At 39.3% G+C, this 27,416-nt stretch overlaps 1 protein-coding gene across 3 annotated transcripts in view; it reads right to left on the bottom strand.

The window, feature by feature from the left end:
- Window positions 1-27,416, bottom strand: part of TTC23 (tetratricopeptide repeat domain 23) — a 116,365-nt gene that overhangs the window by 43,646 nt on the left and 45,303 nt on the right. For all 3 annotated transcript variants that reach the window (XM_081289803.1, XM_081289805.1, XM_081289804.1), the window contains one exon: window positions 26,923-27,100. In XM_081289803.1, coding sequence (XP_081145929.1) covers window positions 26,923-27,100 — 178 coding nt within the window. The remainder of the gene's footprint in view (window positions 1-26,922; window positions 27,101-27,416) is intronic.

Raw genomic sequence — 27,416 nt, 5'->3', positions numbered from 1 at the left:
TCATTTCATTAAAAGCCAATGATATTAAAAAAGTGGGTTCCAAAGGCTCAAGGGAATCTGAATTTATCACAAAATTTTCATGACCTCAATGTTGCTCTATGTGAGATGCTAATACTTTATTAATAAGCATTTATTATTTATTTCAGAAACTCATTTCTCTGATCTAATTTATATTTGATGTTCATGAAGATTTTAAAAACAACATGCAAGAGAGAAAGGGAACATCCAGGATATTTCAAATGTGCCAAATTAGTATCTTACTTATTCAGCAAAATTCCATTCAATTCAGTTTATTTTAATTCATTCCTGTTTGATTCATTTTTTTCATTTTTAAGTGCCTTCAATTTGCCAAATATTGCACAAATACTAGAAATTCACACACACACATACACACACACACACACAAATCAGGCAAATCAGGCAGGAATTTTGGGTTTAAAGGAGATCAAAGATGAACTACAAAAATGTGTGATAGTTTCATTTTTACATAGATATACAGACATTGCCCTGCACTAGGTTTAAGTGCCTGGCTCACTAACTTCCTCTTTACCCTAACCCTGCTGTTACCATTTCCAGTGATTTCAGTATCCATTCGATCAGCCTGTGCCCATCAAGCAAGAAAGATGACACATGCAAACAGGTGAAAAGTGGTTAATAAAACGATTCTTTCCATAGATGAAGCCCGATGATGAGAGTTCAGGACCTCAGACCTTTAACACCCTTGATGAGAGTTCAGGACCTCAAGACCTTTAACACCCTTGGCCAGATGAGCAAGACTAGGAACATCTGCTCTAATTGGAAAGATGATGTAGGGACGTGAGCAGTGGCTTTCAGTAGGGATACAGGCAGCGAGTCTCCATGGAGGAGCTGGGGGGATGAAAACCCTGTCTCCACTCCCTTTCCATGGTCTGCAGTTCATGTTGTGTGGCTTTCAGAAGAGGCCAAGGGCATTAATCTGGGACTTAAAGTCAGCATCTGGGGCACACAGCAGGGCTGAGAAGCAAGCAGAGTGGAGCTGAAGAAGCAAACTAAAGTCCCAGCTAACAACGTGGCCTCTTGGGTTTTTGGCAGACTCATTTTCCTCTGTATGCTCAGATACCCAGCATCCAGGTCACACTCCTGGCCTTAGTGACTACTAGTTTCTACCTCTGCATCCATATTTTGTACAGGAGCCCTGGCTCTATTATGTCCATGTAGCTTCTAGTCTTCTCTCTACCCACTTGCCATGCTCTCACTAGCCATTCAAACTCCCTGGTTTCCCTTCCTTTTCCTGCTTGTCCAGCTTGGAGTACACTGACCATTGTCTATATGAAAAATGCCTTCAGTTGCACTGAAGAATATTGAGATGGTGAAAATGGGAAACCATCTAACTACCCATCAGCAGGGGAACAAATATATCATGGTTCATTCATACAACAGTTGAACTCTATATATCAACCTGGTTACATTTCAAAAACATACCAACAAGTAGAAAAAGTGACTTGCAAAAGGATGCAGATGTCAAGGCACTGCTGATTTTCAAGTTTCTTTTTTGAAGCAGAAGGGCCCCTCTCATTCCAAACCAAATCTTCCATGGTTCTCTAATACACACAGACGGTGAGAACAGAGCTCCTCTTCCTGAAGCAAGGAGAGGGTGTTTGGAAGCGCACCTACTCCCACATAGCTGCCCCAGAAGAAGCTCTGTGGAACATGAGGGCTCCAGGAGACACAGCCTGGGAACCACTCTGGGCAGTGAGGCCCTTAGGGAGTGAGTGTGAAGGATGTTGACAGGGTTGGTGATTAGATTATACAATCTTGCCAAACTTAGCCACTGTTCACAATTTCAGAACATGCTTTATTTGCTAAGAGAATAAATAAATAAATACCCCTGTTAGATGCATCTGAGAGCATTTAAGGAGTAGGAATCATAGTGAACAGGATGGTAAGAACCCTGCTTGCCTCTCTTGGCTTTCAGAGAGCCTAAATAACGGGTCCTCCTGGGGCTCGGCAGCTGGATGGCACTCACTCCTTCACCACAGCATTTATTAATCTCCCTAGGGCTCTGGTTTCTCCTCATGTCCTTTGTTATTTTCAATATCTTATGGTTATGTGCTTATCAACTGTCATCTTGAAGTGGAGGAAGAATGCTTAGTATTCCCAAATCTCTTGGGCTGCTGCATGTTGGACTGGGTTAAAAAACAAACAAACAAATAAAATCCGCTTAATATACACATTGAACAAGGTCATTAACTGGAAAAGGTCACTCACAAGACCAGCTACCCAACCCTTGCCAAGGGACACAGCAGCTGTTTCTTCTGATGCCTTGTGTGCATTGCTGGGGGAACCCTCGGTTCCTTCATGCAAATCCAGCTGTCAATAACTGCAGCCAGAGCCAGAGCTGGCAAATTCTTATCTAACTGGGCCTGTCTCCTTGGATTTGTAAAACATGCAATATTTCTTTTTTTTTTTCTTTTTTTTTTTTTTTTTTTTTAGAGAGGAGAGAGAGAGAGAATTTTTAATATTTATTTTTTAGTTCTCGGCGGACACAACATCTTTGTTGGTATGTGGTGCTGAGGATCGAACCCGGGCCGCACGCATGCCAGGCGAGCGCGCTACCGCTTGAGCCACATCCCCAGCCCCAATGCAATATTTCTTAAGGAGAAAGCTTGATGATAGTAAAAAGGATGAGGAAGTATTTCTGTTTATGCAGGCAGATCCCAGCATGTGAACACTCAATACCCTGAGTGTGCAATCCTAGCTCTCAGGGAAAGGGTGTGTTGGAGGAGGGGAATAAATTTCTCCCAACCGCGCAATGATTCGGGGATTGCTGACTGGGAGGACATCTCCTCTCCTATAGCAAGGTGAAGAATAAGTACACAAATGACTCACTGTACAATTTGTTGATCTAAAACTGAATATGTTTTCCCTGGAGATGATGTGACACTCATGGGGAAAACAGGGAAGTCCCAACTTGGTAAAAAATAGGCAGGATCTCTTTGTAAAGCTGAAGACTAGCACTACAGAAGGATAGAGGGAGAAGGGAGCCAACAACAATTAAGCACCTAATTTTGCCAGGTGTGCTGCCAAGCAGATTATATACACCAGCTTGCAGAATCACAAAATGACCACTGAGTGATGTTGACAGCCCACTTTACAGATGAGGAAATGAAGCCTCAAGGTCACATGGCAGGTCAGTGGCAGAGCAGAGATTCACACTAAGGTCAGTAATTCCAAATAGCATGCTTTTCTAGACTGACACTTAGTTATCTAGAGAGTAGAAGTTCCAGAAAGACGATTAAAAAAACAAACAAACAAAAAACAATGTAATGAAGGACCATTTAAGGCCCGAGAAAGAGGTTGCTGACTCTGCCCAGTAATAGAATGGGCTTTCCAGAGGGAGAGGGAGAGACCCAAGTGGCCTCTGAGAGCTTTAAAGGGACACTATAGAGAGGAGAAAAGCAGAGCACGTGGATGGAGCAGACATTAAGGCATCTTCCACCAACAGTCCACCTTCTGCTTTAGTTCAAGTTCATATGTTTTCTTAACAGAAGCTCAAGTCTACTTGTCACTGAGCTGTGAGCTTGCCGTGTTTGTTTTATAACTGATCAGCTGTGAAGCTGCATGCTTTCTCTCTTAGCTCGGCCAAAGCTGGCCATTCCACCCCTCAGCTTTGAGAGGACACCCTTATGCAAGACAGGGTCATGTTGCAGCTCAAGGTTGCCACTTCCTTTCTTCTTCCATCTCTGCCCAGTAGGGAAGCCTTTCCTGGGGGGGCCAGCAGCGGGGAGAGAGGGCAGCTGGAGAGGCTCAGCTAAGAAAAAGATGGCGCTGGGAATCCCTGGGGGGGGGGGGGATTAGATGAACGGTTAGTCACTGGAGGCAGAGAGCATTTGAAAACTGAGGGCCCTGGACTAAGACAGTTTCTTTTAATAGGCAGAGAAAGTACTCAGTGGCAGTTCTCCAGATGTCAATTTTAGCTCTTCCAGAGGGCTGAGAGAACAAGTCCTGCTCTTTATAAGGATTAGCCCTGAAATAGATGTGTCAGGGGCTTATACTTTCTTCTTTTTGTTGCAAGTATAAGTTTCTTTAAAACTTAACTAGATTTTTAAATGCACATAATTAAATCTTAAAATCTTTAAAAATCTTTAGTGGTAGAAAAGAAAAATAACAATAACAAAACAAAGTAAAAAGTACTCCCTCCTTTCTGTTTATGTGTTTCCCCCTCTCTTCCCCTATTCCTACTCTAACACCTAAATGCTAATCAACATGAATGTTTCCTATATATCATTCCAGAAATACTGAGATGTGTACAGAAACACACACACAGACACACACACACACACACACACACACGAATCTTAACCTGGCCCTGCCCTCTCAGCTTTATTTCCGATGACCTGATGTGGCTTCTGGCCACAATGGGAAGACAGTTAAATGGCATTTCTTCAGTAATAATTGAGGCTGAGAATTACTTTTACATGGTTATTGACCATTTGATTCTTTTTCTATAATTGTCTATTCTACTCTTTTCTCCATGTTTCCATTGAGGTGTCTTTTTCATTTATATTTTATAAGAACTTTCTATATTTTTCTCTTTTTGACATTTCTTTTTTGACTTTATGATATATTGTCATAGTCTTTCAATTCCACACTGTCAAATTCATCACCCCTCTTTCCTTTCTTCCTCTTTTTTTTCTTCACTCTATCTCCTAACTATACCCATCTGTTCATATCCAGATGAAAGGCATTCGGCCAAGGTCAATACTGGCTATTTCTGGGCAGGGAGGACTTAGCTGACTTGTGTCTCACCTCTTTGCATTTTTCTGTATGGTTGTATTTTTTTTTAAATAAGGAGAATATATCAAATTTATAAAAGGCAGTTGTTACTTAAAAGAAACAATAATCTTCTCCTTTATGGCACTGATTTATGTCATGTTAGAAATTTTTTGGAATGCTAAGATCATAATTTCATTATACATATTTTAAATTTTTAAACAAAAATAAATAAATAAATAAACAAACAGACTGGTATTTTCAGAGATTTTAAAATTAAATACAGCATTAGTCTGATTATTTATAATTAATGCATTTCATATTATAATAAATACATATTGGATAATAAGAGCCAGTCAGAAGCACTGCCCAGCATTACATATAAGCCTGAGGAGCCATCATCCCAGGCCTGACCAAGCTAATAACATGCCCAGAGCTGGGACCTCAAATTAGAATTTGTAGAGCATCTGATACTTGATTGATTTTATCATACTTTTATCATACTTTGCAAATAAAAATTTCCTAAATTTGGGAACTACTCAGGCAGAGCAGCCCTGAAAACTGAAAAGAGATAGGCAGTTCAAGTGTCAGAGATGTGAAAAAGCAACCCAAGCTCCAGGGTTAATTTATACCCCTTGGAAACACACACTGTAAACATGCTCTTGCTCACATAAATGAAATCCTGTGATTTTTTTTTTTCCTTTGGGGAAGGAAAATAAGGTTTTATTGCCAAACTCTGCCAATAAGGAGTTTCAGAAACAATCTGTTTGCATGGTTTTCTCACGGAACCCTGCTGCAAAGGAATGGATGGAGGGGGTGAAGTCTCTTTCATCAGTCCCTGGGACTCCTTGCTGCCTTCCTTGTGTGGCTCTGCAGGAATTGGTTTATTTTTCTCCATTTTAATGGTTTAGTTCCTAAAATACTGCAGAACTTTTCTACATTCTATGGGAAATAAAAGGTCTTTTCTCTTTGGGTGTTTCTCTCACTGCAAAGGAATGAAGAGTGAAAAACAACAGGGAAGATAACAAAACCTCCTTGTGTATACTTGATAAATGACTTTTAGACATGGATTCTCTTGGAGAGTGGTGGCTACCCTGTATCTTTTTATACCTTAGGTAAATCTGCTAAAGAAAAGGGAGCATTGATAAATGTTTAATAATCATTGTTAACAAACAAAAGCAGCTTATACAGGCAGCAGGCCTAATAGTTCACAAAGTACTTTCCATTTTGAGACTTTGAGTAGTTCTGTGATGTGGATAGAGTCTTTTGTGGAGGTTATTATTATTATTTGCAGGGTGTAGAGGTTAAATGACTTGCCTGTAATCAACCAGCTGGTAAACAGAGTCTGTACTACAAATCAGATTTTCTGGTTTTAAAGCCAATGTTAGCCTCACTTCATCAAGTTATTTCTTTAATAATGATCAAAAATTATCTATTTAAAATACTCTAACCTTTATTAACCTCAATAGTAAATAAAAAGAAGAGTCACCCATCAAACTTTGTAGGTATTATGAAAATGAATGAATTCCTTGTAGACCTGGGGGCAGGGAAGTCCTTCCAACTTAGACTCAAAATTCAAATACAATTGAGGAAAAGATGGAAAATTTGACACACTAAGGAAATTGCATGGCAAAAAATGCTCATAGCAAATTCAGTAAGGTTGCAGGACACAAGATGAACATAAAAAAAATCACTTGTTTTCTAGACAGTAGAAACCAACGATCAGAAAAAAGTAGTGTGGAAAATTAACTTGCCATTCACAATAGCATCAAAAGAACAAACACTGAGGAATGAATTTACCAAATAAGTACAAAGTCTAAGCTCTAAAAAGTACAAAGCACAGTACAAAGAAACAACAGAGAATCAAATACATAGAAAGATATCTCATGTTCATGGACTGAAATAGTTGATATTATTAAAATGTCAATACTCCCTAAATTGAAATACTGATTCAATACAATGCCTATCAAAATTCCAGAGGATTTTTTTTTTTTGGGGGGGGTTGTTGTTGTTTGTTTGTTTTGGCAGAAATTGAAAGGCTGATTCTAAAATTCCTATGAAAATGTAAGGGATCCAAAATAGTCAAAATAATCTTTAAAAAAAAGAAGGAAAAGGGGGATTCATACTTATAGATTTCAAAACTTACTGGAAAACAACAATGATTGAGATGATGTGATACTGGTAAAAGGACAGACATACAGATCAATGGAATAGAATTAAGAATCCAGAAATAAACCCTTACACTTAGGGTCAGTTGACTTTGGCAAGGGTGTCAATGGTAAAAAAGTGATTAAAAAATTGATAAAAATGATAAAAGATTTTTAAAATTTTTAAAATCTAAGATTTTTTCAATAAATGGTGCTGGGACAACTGTATAGCCTCATGCAAAAATAATGAGGTTGAATTTCTGTATCACATCACATAAACAAAGTAACAAAATGGATCGAAGACATTAACTATAAAAGCTTTAAAACTATGGAAAATTCTTAGAAAAAAATATCAATGTAAGCCTTCATGAACTAGAATTAGGCAATAGTTTCTTGGATGTGAAGCCAAAAGCACCAACAAAAAGAGGGGGAAAAACTAAACAAATTGAACTTAATCAAAATTTAATAACTTTCGTGCTTCAAAGGACGCTATCGAGAAAGTGAAGACAACACACTAAAAAGACAAAAGCATTTGCGAATCATATGTCTGATATGCGCTTAAAATCTAGCCTCCAGAACATATAAATAACTCCTAAGCAAATAATAAAAAGACAAACAACCCTATTTAAAATGCAAAAAAAAAAACCCTGAAATCAACATTTACCCAAATAAAACATAGAAAGGCCAATAAACACATAAAAATGTACAACATCATTAGTCATAGTCATGAGAGAAATTAAAATAACAAAATATAATGAGATATCACTTTATTCTTGCTAAACTGGCTAAAATAAAAAGACAGAAAATAAAATGTGTTCATGAGGATATGGAGAAGTTGGAATATTTAAGCATTGCTGATGGGAATATAAAATAGTGAGATCACTTTGGATGTCAGCTTTGGTTGTCCCTCAAAATTGTTTTTTCTTTTGGGGGGTATCAAACATTTTATTTTTTTTAATTCTTAAAAAAAATTTGAATTTTTTAAAAACAAATGACAGCAGAATGCATTACAATTCTTATTACACACATATAGCACAATTTTTCATATCTCTGGTTGTATATAAAGTATGTTCACACCAATCCGTGTCTTCATACATGTACTTTGGGCAATGATGTTCATCACATTCCACCATCCTTACTAACCCCCTGCCCACTCCCTTCCCCTCCCCCTCTGTTCTATCTAGAGTTCTATTCTTCCTATGCTTCCCCTCCCTACCGCACTGCGAATCAGCCTCCTTATATCAGAGAAAACAGTCAGCATTTGTTTTTTTGGGGATTGGCTAACTTCACTTAGCATTATCTTCTCCAGTGCTACCCATTTACCTGCAAATACCATTATTTTATTCTCTTTTATTGCTGAGTAATATTTCATTGTGTATATATGACACATTTTTTAATCCATTCATCTACTGAAGGGCATCTAGGTTGGTTCCACATAGCTATTGTGAACTGTGCTGCTATAAACATTGATGTGGGTGTGGCCCTGTAGTCTGCTGTTTTAAATCCTTTGAGTATCAACCCAGGAGAAGGATAGCTAGGTCAAATGGTGGTTCCATTCCCAGATGTCCAAGGAATCTCCATACTGCTTTCCATATTGGCTGCACCAATTTGCAGTCATTTATGTATATCAGTGACAAATTATCTGAGAGGGAAATGAGGAAAACTACCTCATTTACAATAGCCTCAAAAAAAAAAAACTTGGGAATCAACTTAACGAAAGAGGTGAAAGAACTATACAATGAAAACTACAGAACCCTAAAGAAAAAAAAAATCAAAGAAGACCTTAGAAGATGGAAAGATCTACCTTGCTCTTGGATAGGCAGAATTAATATTATTAAAATGGCCATATTACCAAAAGCACTTTACAGATTTAATGCAATTCCGACCAAAATCCCAATGGCATTCCTCATAGAAATAGGAAAAGCAATCATGAAATTCATCTGGAAAAATAATAGACCCAGAATAGCTAAAGCAACCCTTAGCAGAAAGAGTAAAGCGGGTGGCATCACTATACCAGACCTTAAACTATACTACAGAGCAATAGTAACAAAAACAGCATGGTTTTGGCACCAAAACAGACTGGTAAACCAATAGTACGGAATAGAGGACACAGAAACTAACCCCAAAATTACAATTATCTTATATTAGACAAAGTTGCCAAAAACATGAATTGGAGAAAAGATAGCCCCTTCAACAAATGGGGCTGGGAAAACTGGAAATCCATATGCAACAAAATGAAATTAAACCCCTATCTCTCACCATGCACAAAACTCAACTCAAAGACCTAGGATCAAAGACCCAGGAATTAAGCCAGAGACTCTGCATCTAATAAAAGAAAAAGTAGGCCCTAATCTTTATCATGTGGGATTAGGCCCCAACTTCCTTAATAAGTGCAAGAATTAAAACCAAGAATCAATAAATGGGATGGATTCAAACTAAAAAGTTTTTTCTCAGCAAAAGAAACAATCTGTGAGGTGAATATACATCTTGGGAGCAAATTTTTACCCTTCACACATCAGATAGAACACTAATCTCTAGGGTATATAAAGAACTCAAAAAGCTAAGCAACAAAAATACAAATAATCCAATCAATAAATGGGCCAAGGACCTGAACAGACACTTCTCAGAAGAAGATATACAATCAATCAAAAAATATATGAAAAAATGCTCATCATCTCTAGCAATTAAAGAAATGTAAATCAAAACTACTCTAAGTTAGAATGGCACACTCCAGTCAGATGACAGTTATTATGAATACAAACAATAATAAGTGTTGACGAGGATGTGGGGAAAAAGGTACATTCAAAATTGTTAAATATAGAGGAGATACCATATGATCATCAATTTCACTCCTGGTCTTATACTCAAGAGAAAAGAAAAGGTATATCCATGTTAAAAAAAATTACATACAAATGTTCACAGCAGCATTATTCAAAATAGCCAAAGTGGAAACAACCCAAATGCCTATCAACTGATGAATCAGTAAACAAATGTGGTACATCTATAGAATGTAATATATTCTGCCATAAAAGGAATGAGGTACTGATAAGTGCTAAATGTGAATGAACCATAAACATATTATGCTAAATTGAAGATACCACAGGAAGATGCCATATATATCGTATGATTTCACATGTATGAAATGTCAAGAACAGACAAATCCATAGAGACAGGAAGGAAACTGGCAGTTGCCAAAAGAAAGGGCAGAGAAGAGAATGGAAAAGGACTACTAATGGGTACATGGTTTCTTAAAAACATTATGGGATTAGATAGCAGTAATGTTTGCAAAATTGTGTAAATATAGCCGGGTGCAGTTGTGCACACCTGTAACTCAGTGGCTTGGGAGGCTAACGCAGGAGGATAGCAAGTTCAAAGTCAGCTTCTGCAACTTAGCAAGGCCCTGAGCAACTTAGTGAAGTCCTGAGCAACTCGGGGAGACTTTGTCTAAAAACAAAAAACAAAAAAAGGGCTGGGGATGTGGCTTGGTGATTAAGCACCCTGGGTTCAATCCTCATTACCAAAAAAAAAAAAAAAAAAAAGTATGTAAATATAATAAAATCATAAATTGGATACTTTAAAATCATGAATTTCATGGAATACAAATTACCTCAATAAAAATGTGATGAGCAAAATTTTTAAAAAAATGACAAATTGGGTGAAAATATTTACCACATATTATCAAAGTGAAAGGGACAATATGTGCAAGATATGGAGAACTTTTAACAGTTGAGGCAAAATAGATTTTTAAAAATTCTATTCAAAAATTGGCAAATGATATGAATAATTCACAAAAAGACAATTCACAAAAATACTAATGTGCTTTAAGCATATAAAAAGATATTCAAAACTCCACTTAAAAACAGAAATGCAAATTAAAACTATGCTGAGATGTCATTTCTTTACCCATCAGATTGGAACTAACTCAAAAGCTTGACAATACACTTTACTGGAACAGGTTGTTCAGAAACTGGCATTCTTGCACATTGCTCATGGAAATGCAAATGGTACAAGTCCAGTTGAAAGGCATTTTGGAAATGTAGTACAATTAGCAATAAAATAAAATATTAATAAGTTATGCAATAAGATGAAAATAACAAAGCATACTCCCTTTGACCTAATAGTCCCATGTCTAGGAATTTACTCTGAAGATACAGTACCAACAATATGAAAATAATTGCAAAATATTGACACCTATCTAAATGTCCAAACAGGAAATTGTTTGGGAAAAAAACCCACCCTACTAAACATGTATAAAATGTATTATTTATCTACACAAGACAATGATAGAGATTTTTTGAACTGCTATAAAATGATTTCTAGATATTCTATTAAGTAAAAAAAAAAAAAACCATACAAATGAACATAAATAACTTGGTGGGGGTGGGAAGAGAGGCAATGTCAAGGATAAGTTAGATTAACTAGCAGAATGGAAAATCATTACAATGATCACAATTAAGACTGGTTTCTTTCCAAGTTAATCAATGGATGCTAAAACTACAGGGAAAAGTTTGATGAGAAACAGAATATTTACATAGTCTAAAAATATTTCATTAAAAGCTAAGCTCTGGAACCAATCTAAGTACTCTACAACAGATGAATAGATAAAGAAAATGTATATATACACAATGGAATAATCAGTCATAAACAAGAATGAAATTATGGTATTTGCTGGTAAATGGATGAAAATGGATACTATCATGCTAAGTAAAATAAGACAATCCCCCCAAAACCAAAGGCTGAATGTTCTTTCTGATATGTGGTTGCTAGCAAACAGTAAGGGGTGGGGGAGGGAAGGAAAGTTCATCAGATTAGACAAAGGGGAATGAAGGGAATTGAGAGGGGATGGGAAAAGGAAAGAAAGAATGAATCAGACATAACTTTTTATGTTCATATATTGAATACACAACCATTGTAACTCCACATCATCTACAACCACAAGAATTCAAAGTTAGACTCCATGTATGTATAATATGTCAAAATACACTCTACTGTCATGTATATCTAAAAAGAATGAATTTTAAAAACAAAAATATATCTCAGAATGCTTATTATCTGTGAGGGGGGAAAATCATTACCATGTAGTGAAGAAACTGTACATCACCATGAATGGATGATAAAAATTAGCATCACCAGTGAAGGTCAGGTGGACATTGTGTCTCTGGATGCAACACCTTACCTCTGCCCAGTCTTTTGTAGTGCATGCTTCACCAGAGTCTACTCAGAGAAAACATCATACAAACCCAAACAGAAGACCAGCCTATGAAGCAGCTGCCCTGTTTTCTTCAAAAATTTCAGCATCATAAATAACAAAGACAGAACAATATTGAGGGGGGATCCAACATGGCCGCCGGCGAGGAAGTAGCGATTCCAATGTCTCCACATTAACGGGATCAGAAAGACCCATTAGAACAGCTGCAGTCTACCTACTGAGGAACTTCTAGCAAAATTCCGTTAAGAGGGGACCTGCCGGGAATTGGTAGGTTTATTAGAAGTGTCAGTTTGTCCCAGGCAAGTGGATCTTGGCCGGCCACGCGGGCGCAGAGGTCCAGTCCCGCAGCCACCAGCCGCTTCTGCAAGCGGCCGGCAGCCCAGAGCGGCACGGCCCGCCCGAACCCGCAGACGGCACCCGTCATCCCGCCGTCCCGGGGAGGCCCGGCTCTCGCTCAGCGAACGGCCACCCCGCCCGCCCGGATCTTAGCCACGCGGCCGCAGCTGCCTGGCTCTACAGGCAGCCCCCGGCGGCCCGGCGCAGCGAGAAGTGTCCCCGCCTGGCCCAGCAGACAGCCCGTGCCCTCCCGGCTCTACTCACAGCCCCGCCCACCCGGCGAACGGCTCCCCCCCCCAGACAGCGTGAAGGGAATCTAACCAACCCTTTACGAAATAGCGAACTGGGAACTAAAACCAGAGATTGTGTCAGACCAGAGACAAGCCAGTTCCACCCCTCCCTTCGGACACTCCAGCAAGGAGCCAGGGGCCCGCCATAGCAGAGAGGGGAAGTCACCAAAGTTCGGCGAAAGAGATTCCTTCCCAGCGGAATCTACTTTAGCAGGTGTGTGACTCCCACCCACACCAGATACAAACAACTGGGAAACTTCAAAATCTCTCCGTGGGCGTGACCATAAGGGCCAAAGGACTCTCGACCCCCAACTCCCCCTACTGCCAGTGATGTGGGCGTGACTGTAGGGGCAGAGGGAAGCAGAGAAGACTCCCCATCCCCAAATCCCCCAACCGCGAACTGAGAGGGTGTGACGGTAGAGGCGGAAGGAAACAGAGGACACTCCAGACCCCCAACTCCTCCTACCGCCAGCGGTGTGGTTGTGACTGTAGGGGCTGAGGGAAGTAGAGGGGATCCTCGACCCCCAACTCCTATTACCACCAGCAGCGACACCAATGGTCTTAGCTGCCAGATTCCGAAGGTGTGCCCACCAAAGGGGTCCGGAAAAATTAAACAATTGACTCCCAGACCACAGCTCCACAGCACTGGGGCTTAGATGAATGACAGCGAGAGTGCTCAGTAGTTAGGGAAATAGAGCACTTGGTGGGGCTGAAAGTGTAACCAAATCCTTGGGGAACTGCCTCCGGTGAGCAGGACCTGGCTGGCTGGCAGGAGGAAGGGGAGGAAGGGCCGTAGAAGTGAAATGGCTCTGGACCAACAGGATTGAGAGACGACTCCCAGGAACCGCCTTACAGGGATTGCTGTTGACACATTGAGGGCAAAACTCAGCCCGGAGGGCACAGCTTTGCCTACGGGAAGAGAAGAAAATGGATCTCTAAGACCTAATTTTATTTCCTATTTCATTTTATTTTTTTCTCTCCCTTTTCCCTCTCTCTCTCCCCTTCCAAGTTTTACTGCTCTTTCCATTCTCCTCTATGCTATCTATCTCCCTCTCCTTCTTTCTTTTCAAGAGCACCTACCTTCCCCTTCCCCCAACTTTCATCCCAAGCATTACGTCCTCCTTTTCGCGTAACTGTCTAAATACAAATAGGTGTGCGCCCTCCCCCCGCGCCTGCAAGGTAGGCAGACCTGCAACCCACCAGCAGGTCAGGCCCAGCAACCTGGGAGTGGCAGAGCCGCCCCACGCACCTGCAAGGTAGGCGGACCTGCGACCCACCAGCAGACCAGGCCCAGCGGCCTGCGGAGGGGCAGAGATGCCCCCTCCCCCCGCGCCAGCAAGGTAGGCGGAACTGTGACCACCAACAGAACAGGCTCAGTGGCCTGCGGAGGGACAGAGCTGCCAAAAACGCCTGCAAGGTAGGCGGACCTGCGACCCACCAGCAGAGTAGGCCCAGCAACCCGCGGAGGGTCAGAGTTGCCCCACGCGCCTGCAAGGTAGGTGGTCCTGCGACCCACCAGCAAATCAGGCCCAGCGGCCTGCTGTGGGGCAGAGCCGCGCCCTCCCCCCACGCCTGCAAGGTAGGCGGATCTGCGACCCACCAGCAGAGCAGGCCCAGCGGCCTGCTGAGGGGCAGAGCTGTCCCCTCCCTCCGCGCCAGCAAGGTAAGCGGAACTGTGACCATCAACAGAATAGGCCCAGTGGCCCACGGAGGGGCAGAGCTGCCAACCACGCCTGCAAGGTAGGCGGACCTGCGACCCACTGGCAGAATAGGCCCAGGAACCCGCAGAGGGGCAGAGCCACCCCACTTGCCTGCAAGGTAGGCGGACCTGTGACCCACCAACAGAACAGTCCCAGTGGCCTTCAGAAGGGCAGAGCTGCGTCCCATGCCTGCAAGGTAGGTGGACCTGTGACCCACCAGCAGAACAGGCCCACAGGCGTGCGGAGGGGCAGAGCTGCCCCTACCCCGCACCTGCAAGGTAGGCGGAACTATGACCACTGACAGAACAGGCCCAGCAACCCGCAGAGGGGCAGAGCCGCCGCCTGCACCTGCAAGGTAGGTGGACCTGCGACACACCGGCAGAACAGGCCCAGTGGCCTTCAGAGGGGCAGAGCCACTGCCCGCGACTGCAAAGGAGGCGGAACTGCGACCACCCACAGAACAGGCCTAGCGGCCCGCAGAGGGGCAGAGCCGCCACCCGCGCCTGCAAGGTAGGCGCACCTGCTACCAACCAGCAGAAGAGGCCCAGCGGCCTGCCGATGTGGTAGGCAAATTGAACCAATTGGAGGAGGAGCAGAGCCCCCGCCCGCGCCTGCGCAGGAGACTTTGCAACTATACAAGAGTAATACAAATATATAGGGGGAAAATTCAATAACACAACAGTCTCAGTAAGCAGAAAGAAACGCGAACAGTATGAAGAGACAAGGAAAGAAAGGACCACAAGCAATGCAGGTCAACTCAACGTTAGAAGAGGTAATATCTGCAGCAGATGGAATGTCAGATAAAGAATTCAGGAGATACATGCTTCAGATGATCTGGAGTCTCAAGGAAGACATCAGACAGCAAAATCATACAATGAAAGACCTCTTCAAAAATGAAATACATAAACAAATCCAGGAAGCAAAAGATCAACTATACAGGGAGATAGAGGTTATAAAAAACAAATAAACAGAAATCCTAGAGAGGCAGGAAGCAATAAACCAACTTAAAAACTCAATTGAGAATACTACCAGCAGAGTAGATCACTTAGAAGATAGAACATCAGACAATGAAGACAAAGTATTTCTAGAACATCAGACAATGAAGACAAAGTATTTCAACTTGAAAAGAACATAGACAGCTCAGCAAGACTGCTAAGAAACCATGAGCAGAACATCCAAGAAATATGGGATAACATTAAAAGACCAAACTTAAGAGTCATTGGGATACAGGAAGGCACAGAGCTCCAAACCAAAGGAATGAGCAACCTATTCAATGAAATAATACGAGAAAACTTCCCAGACTTGAAGAACGAGAGAGAATCCCAAATCCTAGAAGCCTACAGGACGCCGAATGTGCAAAATCATAAGAGATCCACACCTAGACACATTATAATGAAGATGCCCAACATACAGAATAAGGAGAGAATTTTAAAAGCTACAAGAGAAAGGAAGCAGATTACATTTAGGGGTAAACCAATCAGGATAACAGCTGATCTCTCAACACAGACTTTGAAAACTAGAAGATCCTGGAATAACATATTTCAAACACTGAAAGAAAATGGGTTCCAACCAAAAATTGTGTATCCAGCAAAATTAAGCTTCAAGATGGAAGATGAAATTAAAACCTTCCACGATAAACCAAAGTTAAAAGAATTTGCAGCTAGAAAACCATCTCTCCAAAAAATCCTCGGCAAAACATTACAGGAAGAGGAAATGGAAAATAACAATGAAAACCAACAGTGGGAGGTAGGACAGTAAAGGGGGGAAAATAATCAAAGAGGAAAACAAACCATATTCAGTAACATAAATAAACAAATATGGCTGGAAGGATAACCCATATCTCAATAATAACCCTAAATGTTAATGGCTTAAACTCACCAATTAAGAGACACAGGCTAATAGAATGACCCAACAATATGCTGCCTACAGGAGACACATTTGATAGGAAAAGACATACATAGACTGAAGGTGAAAGGTTGGGAAAAATCATATCACTCATATGGACTGCGGAAACAAGCAGGAGTGTCCATACTCATATCAAATAAAATAGATTTCAAGCCAAAGTTAATCAAAAGGGATAAAGAGGGACACTACATACTGCTCAAGGGAACCATACACCAACAAGACATAACAATCATAAATATATATGCCCCAAACAATGGTGCAGTTATGTTCATCAAGCAAACTCTTCTCAAGTTCAAGAGTCTAATAGACCACCATACAATAATCATGGGAGACTTCAACACACCTCTCTCACCACTGGACAGATCTTCCAAACAAAAGTTGAATAAGGAAACTATAGAACTCAATAACACAATTAACAACCTAGACTTAATTGACATATATAGAATATACCACCCAACATCAAGCAGTTACACTTTTTTCTCAGCAGCACATGGATCCTTCTCAAAAATACATCATATATTATGTCACAGGGCAACTCTTAGACGATATAAAGGAGTAGAGATAATACCATGCATCTTATCTGACCATAATGGAATGAAACTGAAAATCAATGATAAAAGAAGGAAGGAAAAATCATGCATCACTTGGAGAATGAACAATAGGTTACTGAATGATCAATGGATTATAGAAGACATTAAGGAGGAAATTAAAAAATTCTTAGAGATAAATGAAAACACAGACACAACATATCAGAATCTATGGGACATATTGAAAGCAGTTCTAAGAGGAAAATTCATTGCATGGAGTTCATTCCTTAAAAAAAGAAAAAAACAACAAATAAATGATCTCATACTTCATCTCAAAATCCTAGAAAAAGAAGAGCAAAACAACAGCAAAAGAATATAAGGCAAGAAATAATTAAAATCAGAGCCGAAATTAATGAAATTGAAACAAAAGAAACAATTGAAAAAATTGATAAAACTAAAAGTTGGTTCTTTGAAAAAATAAATAAGATCGACAGACCCTTAGCCATGCTAATGAAGAGGAGAGAGAACTCAAATTACTAGCATACAGGATGAAAAAGGCAATATCACAACAGACACTTCAGAAATACAGAAGATAATCAGAAATTATTTTGAATCCTTATACTCCAATAAAATAGAAGATAGTGAAGGCATCGATAAATTTCTTAAGTCATATGATCTGCCCAGATTGAGACAGGAGGATATAGACAACCTAAACAGACCAATATCAATTGAGGAAATAGAAGAAACCATCAAAAGATTACCAACTAAGAAAAGCCCAGGACCGGGTGGGTATACAGCAGAGTTTTACAAAACCTTTAAAGAGGAACTAATACCAATACTTTTCAAGCTATTTCAGGAAATAGAAAAAGAGGGAGAACTTCCAAATTCATTCTACGAGGCCAACATCACCCTGATTCCGAAACCAGACAAAGACACTTCAAAGAAAGAAAACTACAGACCTATATCTCTAATGAACCTACACACAAAAATCCTCAATAAAATTCTGGCAAATCGGATACAAAATCATATCAAAAAAATTGTACACCATGATCAAGTAGGATTCATCCCTGGGATGCAATGCTGGTTCAATATACGGAAATCAATAAATGTTATTCACCACATCAATAGACTTAAAAATAAGAACCATATGATCATCTTGATAGATGGGGAAAAAGCATTTGACAAAGTACAGCATCCCTTTATGTTCAAAATTCTCGAAAAAATAGGGATAACAGGAACATACCTCAACATTGTAAAAGCAATCTACGCTAAGCCCCAGGCTAGCATCATTCTGAATGGAGAAAAATTGAAGGCATTCCCTCTAAAATCTGGAACAAGACAGGGATGCCCTCTCTCACCACTTCTGTTCAACATAGTTCTCGAAACACTGGCCAGAGCAATTAGACAGACGAAAGAAATTAAAGGCATAAAAATAGGAAAAGAAGAACTTAAATTATCACTATTTGCAGATGACATGATTCTATACCTAGCAGACCCAAAAGGGTCTACAAAGAAACTATTAGAGCTAATAAATGAATTCAGCAAAGTGGCAGGATATAAAATCAACACGCATAAATCAAAGGCATTCCTGTATATCAGCGACAAATCCTCTGAAATGGAAATGAGGACAACCACTCCATTCACAATACCCTCAAAAATAATAAAATACTTGGGAATCAACCTAACAAAAGAGGTGAAAGACTTATACAATGAAAACTACAGAACCCTAAAGAGAGAAATTGAAGAAGATCTTAGAAGATGGAAAAATATACCCTGTTCATGGATAGGCAGAACTAACATCATCAAAATGGCGATATTACCAAAAGTTCTCTATAGGTTTAATGCAATGCCAATCAAAATCCCAACGGCATTTCTTGTAGAAATAGAGAAAGCAATCATCAAATTCATATGGAAAAATAAAAGACCCAGAATAGCAAAAACAATGCTAAGCAGGAAGTGTGAATCAGGTGGTATAGCGATACCAGACTTCAAACTATTCTACAGAGCAATAGTAACAAAAACAGCATAGTATTGGTACCAAAACAGGCGGGTGGACCAATGGTACAGAATAGAGGAAACAGAAACCAACCCACAAAAATACAACTTTCTGGGGCTGGGGATGTGGCTCAAGCGGTAGCGCGCTCGCCTGGCATGCGTGCGGCCCGGGTTCAATCCTCAGCACCACATACAAACAAAGATGTTGTGTCCACCGATAACTAAAAAATAAAATATTAAAATTCTCTCTCTCTATCTCTCTCTCTCTATCTCTCTCGCTCTCTCTTTAAAAAAAAAATACAACTCTCTTATATTGGATAAAGGGGCTAAAAGCATGCAATGGAGGAAGGATAGCATCTTCAACAAATGGTGCTGGGAAAACTGGAAATCCATACGCAACAAAATGAAACTGAATCCCTTTCTCTCGCCATGCACAAAAGTTAACTCAAAATGGATCAAGGAGCTTGATATCAAACCAGAGACAAGGCATCTGATAGAAGAAAAAGTTGGCTACAACCTACATTCTGTGTGGTCGGGCTCCAAATTCCTCAATAGAACACCCATAGCACAAGAATTAATATCTAGAATCAACAAATGGGACTTGCTCAAACTAAAAAGTTTTTTCTCAGCAAAAGAAACAATAAGAGAGGTAAATAGGGAGCCTACATCATGGGAACAAATCTTTACTCCTCACACTTCAGATAGAGCCCTAATATCCAGAGTATATAAAGAACTCAAAAAATTAGACAATAAGATAACAAATAACCCAATCAACAAATGGGCCAAGGACCTAAACAGACACTTCTCAGAGGAGGACATACAATCAATCAACAAGTACATGGAGGGGCTGGAGATGTGGCTCAAGTGGTAGCGTGCTCGCCTGGCATGCGTGCGGCCTGGGTTCGATCCTCAGCATCACATACAAACAAAGATGTTGTGTCCACCGAAAAAACTAAAAAATAAATAAAATTCTCTCTCTCTCACTCTCTCTCTTAAAAAAAAAAAAACAAGTACATGGAAAAATGCTCACCATCTCTAGCAGTCATAGAAATGCAAATCAAAACCACCCTAAGATATCATCTCACTCCAGTAAGATTGGCAGCCATTATGAAGTCAAACAACAACAAGTGCTGGCGAGGATGTGGGGAAAAGGGTACACTTGTACATTGTTGGTGGGACTGCAAATTGGTGCAACCAATTTGGAAAGCAGTATGGAGATTTCTTGGAAAGCTGGGAATGGAACCACCATTTGACCCAGCTATTCCCCTTCTCGGTCTATTCCCTAAAGACCTAATAAGAGCATGCTACAGGGACACTGCTACATCGATGTTCATAGCAGTACAATTCACAATAGCAAGACTGTGGAAGCAACCTAGATGCCCTTCAATAGACGAATGGATTAAAAAAATGTGGTTTTTATACACAATGGAGTATTACTCTGCATTAAAAAATGACAAAATTATAGAATTTGGAGGGAAATGGATGGCATTAGAGCAGATTATGCTAAGTTAAGCTAGCCAATCCCTAAAAAACAAATGCCAAATGTCTTCTTTGATATAAGGAGAGTAATTAAGAACAGAGTAGGGAAGAAGAGCATGAGAAGATGACTAACATTAAACAGGGATGAGAGGTGGGAGGGACAGGGAGAGAGAAGGGAAATTGCTTGGAGATGGAAGGAGACCCTCATGGTTATACAAAATTACATACAAGAGGAAGTGAGGGGAAAGGGAAAAATAATACAAGGGGGAGAAATGAATTACAGTAGAGGGGGTAGAGAGAGAAGAGGGGAGGGGAGGGGAGGGGAGGGGGGATAGTAGAGGATAGGAAAGGCAGCAGAATACAACAGACATGAGTATGTCAATATGTAAATCAGTGGAAGTGTAACTGATGTGACTCTGCAATCTGTATACGGGGTAAAAATGGGAGTTCATAATCCACTTGAATCAAAGTGTGAAATATGATATACCAAGAACTATGTAATGTTTTGAACAACCAATAAAAATAAATAAATAACAAAGACAGGATAAGAACTTATTCTAGATTAAAGGAGACCAGAGCCATTAAATGCAGCACATAATCTTGGATTGGATCTTGTATTGGAAGGAAAAAAGTCATAAAGGACAGAACTGGGAGAATCAACAAAATGAACAGGACTTGTACTAATGTTAAATTTCCTAAATTTGATATTGTGTTTTACTTTGTAGGAAAGTGAATAACACATACACTAAAGTACACTGAAGTATCCATGGGTAAAGGGACATAATGTATTAGATATATTTTTCAAATAATTAAATATACAAACAATTATCCTACAAATTATGTAAATGTGTATGTGTATACATATAAATATCTATATAGATAGATAATATCTATCTATATAAATATATTCATATGTATATATGTGTGTGCATAAATATATATATGTATAAATATGTCTATATAAATATATATAAAATTCATAAATATGTATCTCTCTATAAATATATATATATGTATAAATACACACACACACTCACAGAGGTAAGGAAAACAAATGTGACATAGTACTTTAAAATGGTGAGCTTGGGGCCTCACAAACAGAACTCACTTCCCATTCATACAGTACTAAGAACTTCTGACTGAAAAGGCCTGCTATTCTGAAAGGTCACATTTATATGTGAATCCCTCTACTGATTCCTGCTTTTGGACATTTATATTACTTTCCTCTAAGCCAATGTGTCCTAAACTATGACTAGGATAACATTAGTGTTTCAGACTTACTAGATCCCCCTCTTTATTTGAAATCCACAATGGTACATTTAATGCACTATAAAACCATGTGTTAAGTAACTGTTTAATTTTAACTTAAAACATGTTGATATTTTTGAAAAAACCATAAACACACTTTCCAGGAAGACCTACAAACTCTGGTGATATAGTTAATATCCTATAGAACATAGATTGGAGAATACTTCTCTAAACTGAACTTAAATCTTTGAATGCATACTGTTGATGTTGGGTCTTAGAAGCCATCTCTCATTCCAGTGAATTTTTTTCAGGGGTAATGGCCCTTGGTGGAAGACTCCTACCATATTATCATTTGATGTCTGTCTTTGAATTTTAGAAATTGGTAGAGCAAAAGGTAGAACCAAGACTTGAAGTGTTGATCTATATTTAGTCATTAAAAATTTAGGGGACAACATTTGAAAACCAATTTATATAATCCATTACATCAACAAGCTAAAGAAGAAAAACCACATGATCACTGGATGCAGATAAACATTTGACAAAACCCAACACCCATTTATGATTTAAAAAAAAAACTCAGTAAATTAGGAATAGAGGAGAACTTCCTCAATTTGATAAAGAATATCTATTTAAAAAATCTATAGCTAGGGCTGGAGATGTGGCTCAAGTGGTAGCGTGCTCGCCTAGATTCCCCGCACCACATAAAAATAAAATAAAGATATTGTATGTCCACCTAAAAAAACCTATATAATAAAATAATAATAATAATAATAATCTATAGCTAACATAACATTTAAAGATAAGAACTTTAAAACTTTCCTACTAAGATCAGAAACAGGCAAAGATGTCTCCTCTCATCATGGCTTTTCAGCATCATACTAGAAACTTTGGATAATGCAAACAGATAAGAAAAGGAAATAAAAGCTATACAGATTGCAAAGAGAAAAGTAAAACTGTCTTTATTCCTCTTTGTTTATGTTGAAAATCTGAAATTAATTGACAAAAATACTCCTGGAACTAATAAACAATTATATCAAGTTGCAGGATACAAGGTTAACTAAACAAAAGTCAATTGTTTTTTTATATGCCAGCAATGAACAAATGGAATTTGAAATTAAAAACACAATAATGCCAGGTGTGGGGGCTCATGCCTATAATCACAGTGGCTAGGAGGCTGGGGCAGGAGTATCAGGAGTTCAAAGATAGCCTCAGCAACTTAGCAAGGCCCTAAGCAACTTAGGGAGACCCTGTCTCTAATAATATATACACCCACATATATTTGGCTGGGGATGTGGTTCAGTGGTTAAGTGCTCTTGGGTTCAATCTCGGTACCCCACACACAAAACGACAATAATAACAATAACAAAACCCCACAACAACATTTAGTTAGAACCTCCAAAATGAAATCATGGAATTTCCTTAAGAATTTAATTTTATTACAAAATGAAAATTAATAAAATGTGCACAAGACCTACATGAGGAAAACTACAAAACTACAATCTTCATGAAAGAAATAAAAAAATAATAAATGGAGACATATTCCATATTCACAGACAGGAAAAATGTTAAGATGTTAATTTTTCTAAAATTGATGTATAGATTCAATGCAATTCAAATCAAAATCTAGGCAAGTTATTTTATGGATATTGATAAACTGATTCTAAAGTTTATATGTAGAGGCAAAAGACTCCAAATAGCCAACTGAATAGTGAGGAAAACAACAAATTAGAGGTCTGGCACTACATCACTTTAAGACTTACTATAAAGCTTCAGTCTGGTGTTGGCAAAAGAATAGACAAATAAATCAATGGAACAGAATAGAAAGCTCAGGACTAGACCCACCTTAATATACTCAATTGACCTTTGACGAAGGACCAAAGACAATACAATGGACAAAAGACATCTTTTCAACAGTGTTGGAACAACTAGACATTCACACATGGGGAAAAAAAAACAATCTAGAAATACAGTTTAAATTTGTCACAAAAAATTAATTTGAAATGAACCACAGACCTAAATGTAAAATAGAAAACTATAGAAAATCTAGGTGCTCTTGGGTTTGTGATGACTTTTTAAGATATAACACCAAGAGTATGATCCATGAAAGAATTTATAAGCTGGACTTGATTGAAATTAAAAATTTCTGCTTTATGAAAGACAATATCAAGAGAATAAAAAGACAAGCCACAGACTAGGAGGATATTTGCAAAGATACTTCTGGAAAAAGGACTGTTATCCAAAATATATAAAGAACTCTAAAAATTCAACAACAACAAAAAACAACTTGCTTAAAAATGGGCCAAAAACCTTAACAAGCACCTCAGCAAAGAAGACACACAGATGGCAAATAAGCATATGAAAAGATACTCCAGGTCATGTTATCAGGAAAATGCAAATTAAAACCAATAAAATGGTCCAGAATACTGACAACTCCAAGGATGGGGAGCTACGGGTATTCTCATTCATTGCTGGTGGGAATGCAAAATGGTTTAGCTGCTTTGGAAGATAGTTTGGCAGTTTCTTCTAAAACAATTCTTACCATATGGCATTTACCCACGGGTGTTGAAAACTTATGTCCTACAGCCCATATATGGATTTTTTATAGTAGCTATATTCATAAATGGCAAAACTTGGAAGTAACCAAGATATCCTTTAGTAGGTGAATGGATAAACTGTGGTACCTGCAGGCAATGGAAACCTGACAGAAATCTGGACTCCTCCCCTCCCTCACACCCCCATATCTGCATACGCCCCCAGGCCTGTCATTTCTATTCCCCACATGTCTCCCAAATCTGTCCACAGGTCTCCATTCCCAGGGATACCACCTGAATCCAGGCCATCATCATCCCCTACCTGACCTGTGGTGGTCATCTCTGGGTGATTACCCTGCTTATTTACCCACCACCACATTCTCCTTAGAAAATTCCTCCAAGACTAATCATTTGATGGTATCAATCTTCCTGCTTGAAAACCTTCAAATATCCTGAGGAGGAAGCTCAAATTCCTTAACATGACTTTCAACTCTTATCCAAATGATAGCCATCTACTACCTGCATCTTTCCTGTGGTCCAGGGCATGGGGTTATATTCAGTGTTTACTCTTTGTCTCACTTTCAGGCCTTTTCCTAAGCTCTGCCCTCTTGCTGGGCTAGTTCTCTCCACCTATTAGTACTTTTTGAAATTGATATTTACATTTAGTATCTAATCCCTCACATTTCACTTTATACAATCTGCTTACTGTCTTCATCTTTGCCCCAGTGACCAATGAAAGGAGAGAAAAAATAAAAAGGTGTAGGGGTGGGGAACAGAAAAGGAAAGACCTTTGGTAAAGAGAGAAGTTCTTAAAAATCCATATGTAGCACTATGTATCTGGCACTGTGCTAAGCACTTTACAAATAATACCATTTATCCTACCAAAAAATTCTATTTCCATAGTAAAAGATATCAAGAAGAAGTGACAAAAGGCATCTCTCTCATTTTTATTTTTTCTTCTGTTTTTTTTTTCCTGGCAAATTCTTTTCATTCTTCCTTTTTATTTCTTTGCCAAGGTTATCATTCACTTGACCAATGACTATGGAAGTTCCTCAAGATTCTGTCATTAGTCAGAAGTTTTCTGTTCTGGCTCCCTCCTCCCTTCCTCCTCCCTCTGCCTAGGTGATCATGACCTCTCTGTATGGAAGTGAGTGTCTTCCTGAGTTGCAGCCTGGTTACCTAGTTGCCGGCTGTCACTCCATTCATATGCCTCACAGGCCTCTCCGACTCACCATCCTGAACAGAGCTCCCCATCTCTGCATTACCTGGTCACCCCTATTCCTCCACTGTAAATGGCCCAAACATCCACACAGGAATCTGGGAGCCATCCCAGACTTCTCGCCCTGCCACACACATATATAATCTCTATGTTGTATCAATTATGACTTCTAAATATTTCTTCAATTTGTCATCCCCACTACCTTCGTCCTACTCCACACCACTGTCATTTCTCGATTTCACTACTTCAGTAGCCTCCCGACTGATCTCTCCAATTCCACTCTTGGCACAACCTTTCAAATCTATTCTCTACACATCAGCCAGGAGAATCTTGCTTTAAAAAAATTACCAGTTTTAAATCTGGGCTATGCCATTTATTGGCTGCATCCTCCTGGGCATATCACTCAACCTCTCTAATTCCTATCTTCCTTCTCTATAAGCTGGAAATGATATGTTACAAAGTGGTAATAATGATTAAAGAGATGATCCAGATAAAGTGAAAGAATGGGGCACTCTAACACACTGTGAGTGGGAGTATAAATTGTCAGACAAATTTAAAAAGACATAGCAATAATGTATTCCCAGTACCATGTCATTATATCTTCTTTGAAATAACAGGCATGGGTTAGTCTATATTTTGCATTCTCAGAAAAATTTTAAAAAGTGCTCTTCAACCATGCTATGATATAAGACATGATTGATGTAAGGTATCAACTTGGCTAGGTTATGGGGCCCAGCTGTTTGGTCAAACACCAGTCCAGATGTTGCTGTGACTATCTTTTGTAGATGTGATTGACATTTGCAATCACTTTTAAGTAAAGGAAGTAGCTCTCACTCATATAAGTGGACCTCATCCATTCAGTTAAAGACCTAAAGAATAACAACAACGACAAAAATCCTGAAATTTCTCAGAGCAGAAGGAATTCAGCTTTAGGATTGTAACATAGAAATCCTGCCCACATTTCCAGGCTGTCTGTGACTGTAACAGAGAAACCATGCCCAAGTTTCCAGCCTGCTGGCCTGTCCTGTGGATTTCTTGCCAATCCCAAAAGCACATGAGCCAATTACTTAAAATAATTCTCTTTCTAAATATATATATTGAGAAAGAAAGGGATCCTACTGGTTCTTTTTCTCCATAGTACTCTGAGATACTCACTGTAGGATCTTATGGTGACAAAGTAGAATACTAGCTAACTGATACAACTCTAAGTGGCTCCAGGTAAAGTTTTTAGAATGTCATTTAAGAAAAGACTCCCTAGTCAGTTTACTAATATGAGCTCTAAATAAATACCAAAGGATAAAGAAACTTCATGCTGGAAACAGGACTTAAATTTTGCACATAACTTGAGAAAACCCACCTCAGGCTGCTGGCAGATATACAAGTAGTAGTGGGGACAGTACAGAGCACTCACCTGCTTGGCCACCTAATATGAAAATCTTTGCTGAACATCTACTCTAGGCCAAGTGTTCTGCTTAACCAGAACAAACCACAAAGTCAGGCACTTTCAGGGCTGTTGTAACCACTTGTGATTATGAAAAACATTGGGTCTAATGTGGCTCTAGTGGCCAGTACATCACACCTTACCTGTAAGAAATGATTGATGGCCACATCGTGCAATCCCAGGGCTTGCTCTACAGCGGCTAATTCCCTCAAGACTGATACATACTCATGACTTTGTTCACCTTTGCTGATCTCAGTATATTCCAAAGCCTCTTTGTAGTAGGGCAAAGCTTCTTTAGATTTCTTCTGAGCTTGATGCATCCTAAAAAAATCAACAATATTATTTTTCAAATAATTAAAATAGAAAATGCTAAAAATAACTGTGGCATGGAGGTCAGGATATGACTCTCTGAACCCTGGTGTTTAGGCTTGTTTGCTTGACAGCTGAGTTTTTTTCTCCTCTTGGCAGCTGGGCATTATGGTCAAGAAGATGGACTGTGAGATCACCAGCAAGGATCACTTACTGATTCCCCCACTTAGTAGACACATGACCTTCAAATCACACAACAGTTTTCTTGTGGATAATTTAAGGATGATAATAGTGCCCGCTTCATTAGGTTATCGAATTAGTTAATTTT

Source organism: Spermophilus citellus (genome assembly GCF_964194105.1).
Source record: "Spermophilus citellus genome assembly, chromosome: 4".
NCBI lineage: Eukaryota > Metazoa > Chordata > Mammalia > Rodentia > Sciuridae > Spermophilus > Spermophilus citellus.
This window is presented reverse-complemented; position numbering and strand designations above follow the sequence as displayed.